This window comes from Eimeria tenella, genomic scaffold (assembly GCF_000499545.2).
Source record: "Eimeria tenella Houghton genomic scaffold, Eth_scaff3238, whole genome shotgun sequence".
NCBI lineage: Eukaryota > Apicomplexa > Conoidasida > Eucoccidiorida > Eimeriidae > Eimeria > Eimeria tenella.
In genome coordinates this window covers 1-1,176 of record NW_013543079.1, presented here as the reverse complement: position 1 = coordinate 1,176, position 1,176 = coordinate 1, and the positions used below count along the sequence as shown (strand labels likewise).

The 1,176-nt window shown below is 60.1% G+C and overlaps 1 protein-coding gene across 1 annotated transcript in view; it reads right to left on the bottom strand.

Annotated features, from left to right (window-relative positions):
• Positions 1–854, bottom strand: part of ETH_00037400 (uncharacterized protein) — a gene marked incomplete at both ends in the record, with an annotated part of 4,198 nt that extends 3,344 nt beyond the window's left edge. Inside the window, 3 exons of the mRNA XM_013376224.1 lie at positions 1–4; positions 252–514; positions 739–854. Coding sequence (XP_013231678.1) covers positions 1–4; positions 252–514; positions 739–854 — 383 coding nt within the window. The remainder of the gene's footprint in view (positions 5–251; positions 515–738) is intronic.
• Positions 855–1,176: the final 322 nt, after the last annotated feature.

Here is a 1,176-nt window from a genome sequence, read left to right as displayed (position 1 = left end):
CCTGCAGCAGCAACAGCAGCAGCAGCAGTGGCAGCAGCAGCAGCAGCAGTTGCGCAGGTGATGCGACGGGCGAAGTACAGAAACAGATGAAGCAGCAGCAGCACGACCAAAACAGCTACAAAGAAGCCCGAAATACCAGCAGCGGCAGCAGCAGCAGGAGTAGCAGCAACGGTGGCAGCAACGGTAGCTGCAGCAGCAGCAGCTGCGGCAGCAGCACCAGCAGCAGCAGCAGCTGCAGCAGCAGGACGTACGGCTCTCCAAATATGAGCATCTGCCTGAAGGGTTCTTGAGCCTGTGGCGACTGCTTGGGGTCTTGCGCCGTGCCCGCTTGCTGCTGCTGCTGCTGCTGCTGCTGCGGCAGCTGCAGCACCAGCGGCGCGTCTTGGTCGAGCAGAAAGCTCATTGTTTTCCACTGAGAATATAAACGCCTCAAGGCGGGGCCCCCTGCTACTGCAGCAGCAGCAGCAGCAGCAGCAGGGAGCAGCAGCACGGTCAGGTCGCGGCGGGGAGGAGACTGCAGCAAGACAAGCAACACAACGCGCACTTTGCTGCTGCTGCTGCTGCAATAGCTCCTGCTGAAGCAGCAGTTTCTGGTACTCCTGCAGCTTTGCAGCGCTGCTGCTGCTGCTGTTGCTGCTGCAGCGGCTGAAAAGTGCAAACTGCAGCAGCAACAGCAGGCAGGCCCCAGCAGCAGCAACAGCAGCAGCAGCAACAGCAGCAGCAGTGGTAGCAGCTTACACCCGGGGGAATTGACCAGACCAGTGGACCATGCTTCTGCTGCAGTGACAGCCGCAGCAGCAGCAAACCTCTTTCCAGCTGCTCCCCAGAGCCGCTGAGCTGCAGTCTGTAGCAATCTGCAGCAGCAAACAAGCAGCAGCAGCAGCAGCAACAACAGGTGCAGCAAGCACGCACTCCAGGGTCCGCAGCAGCAAAACGGATGCATGCGAGGATTCACTGAGGCAGTAGCAGCAGCTGCTGCTCCTGCTGCTGCACACGTGAAAGTACAAGGTAGCAGCAGCAGCTGCTGCTGCTCCTAATGCAGCAGCAAGACTGACACCACCAGCGACAGCAGCAGAAGCAGCACAGAAGACAGCAACTGAAGTCAGCAGCAGCAGCAGCAGCAGCAGCAGCAGCACAAGCAGCAGCAGCAGCAGCAGCAGCAGCAGCAGCAGCAGC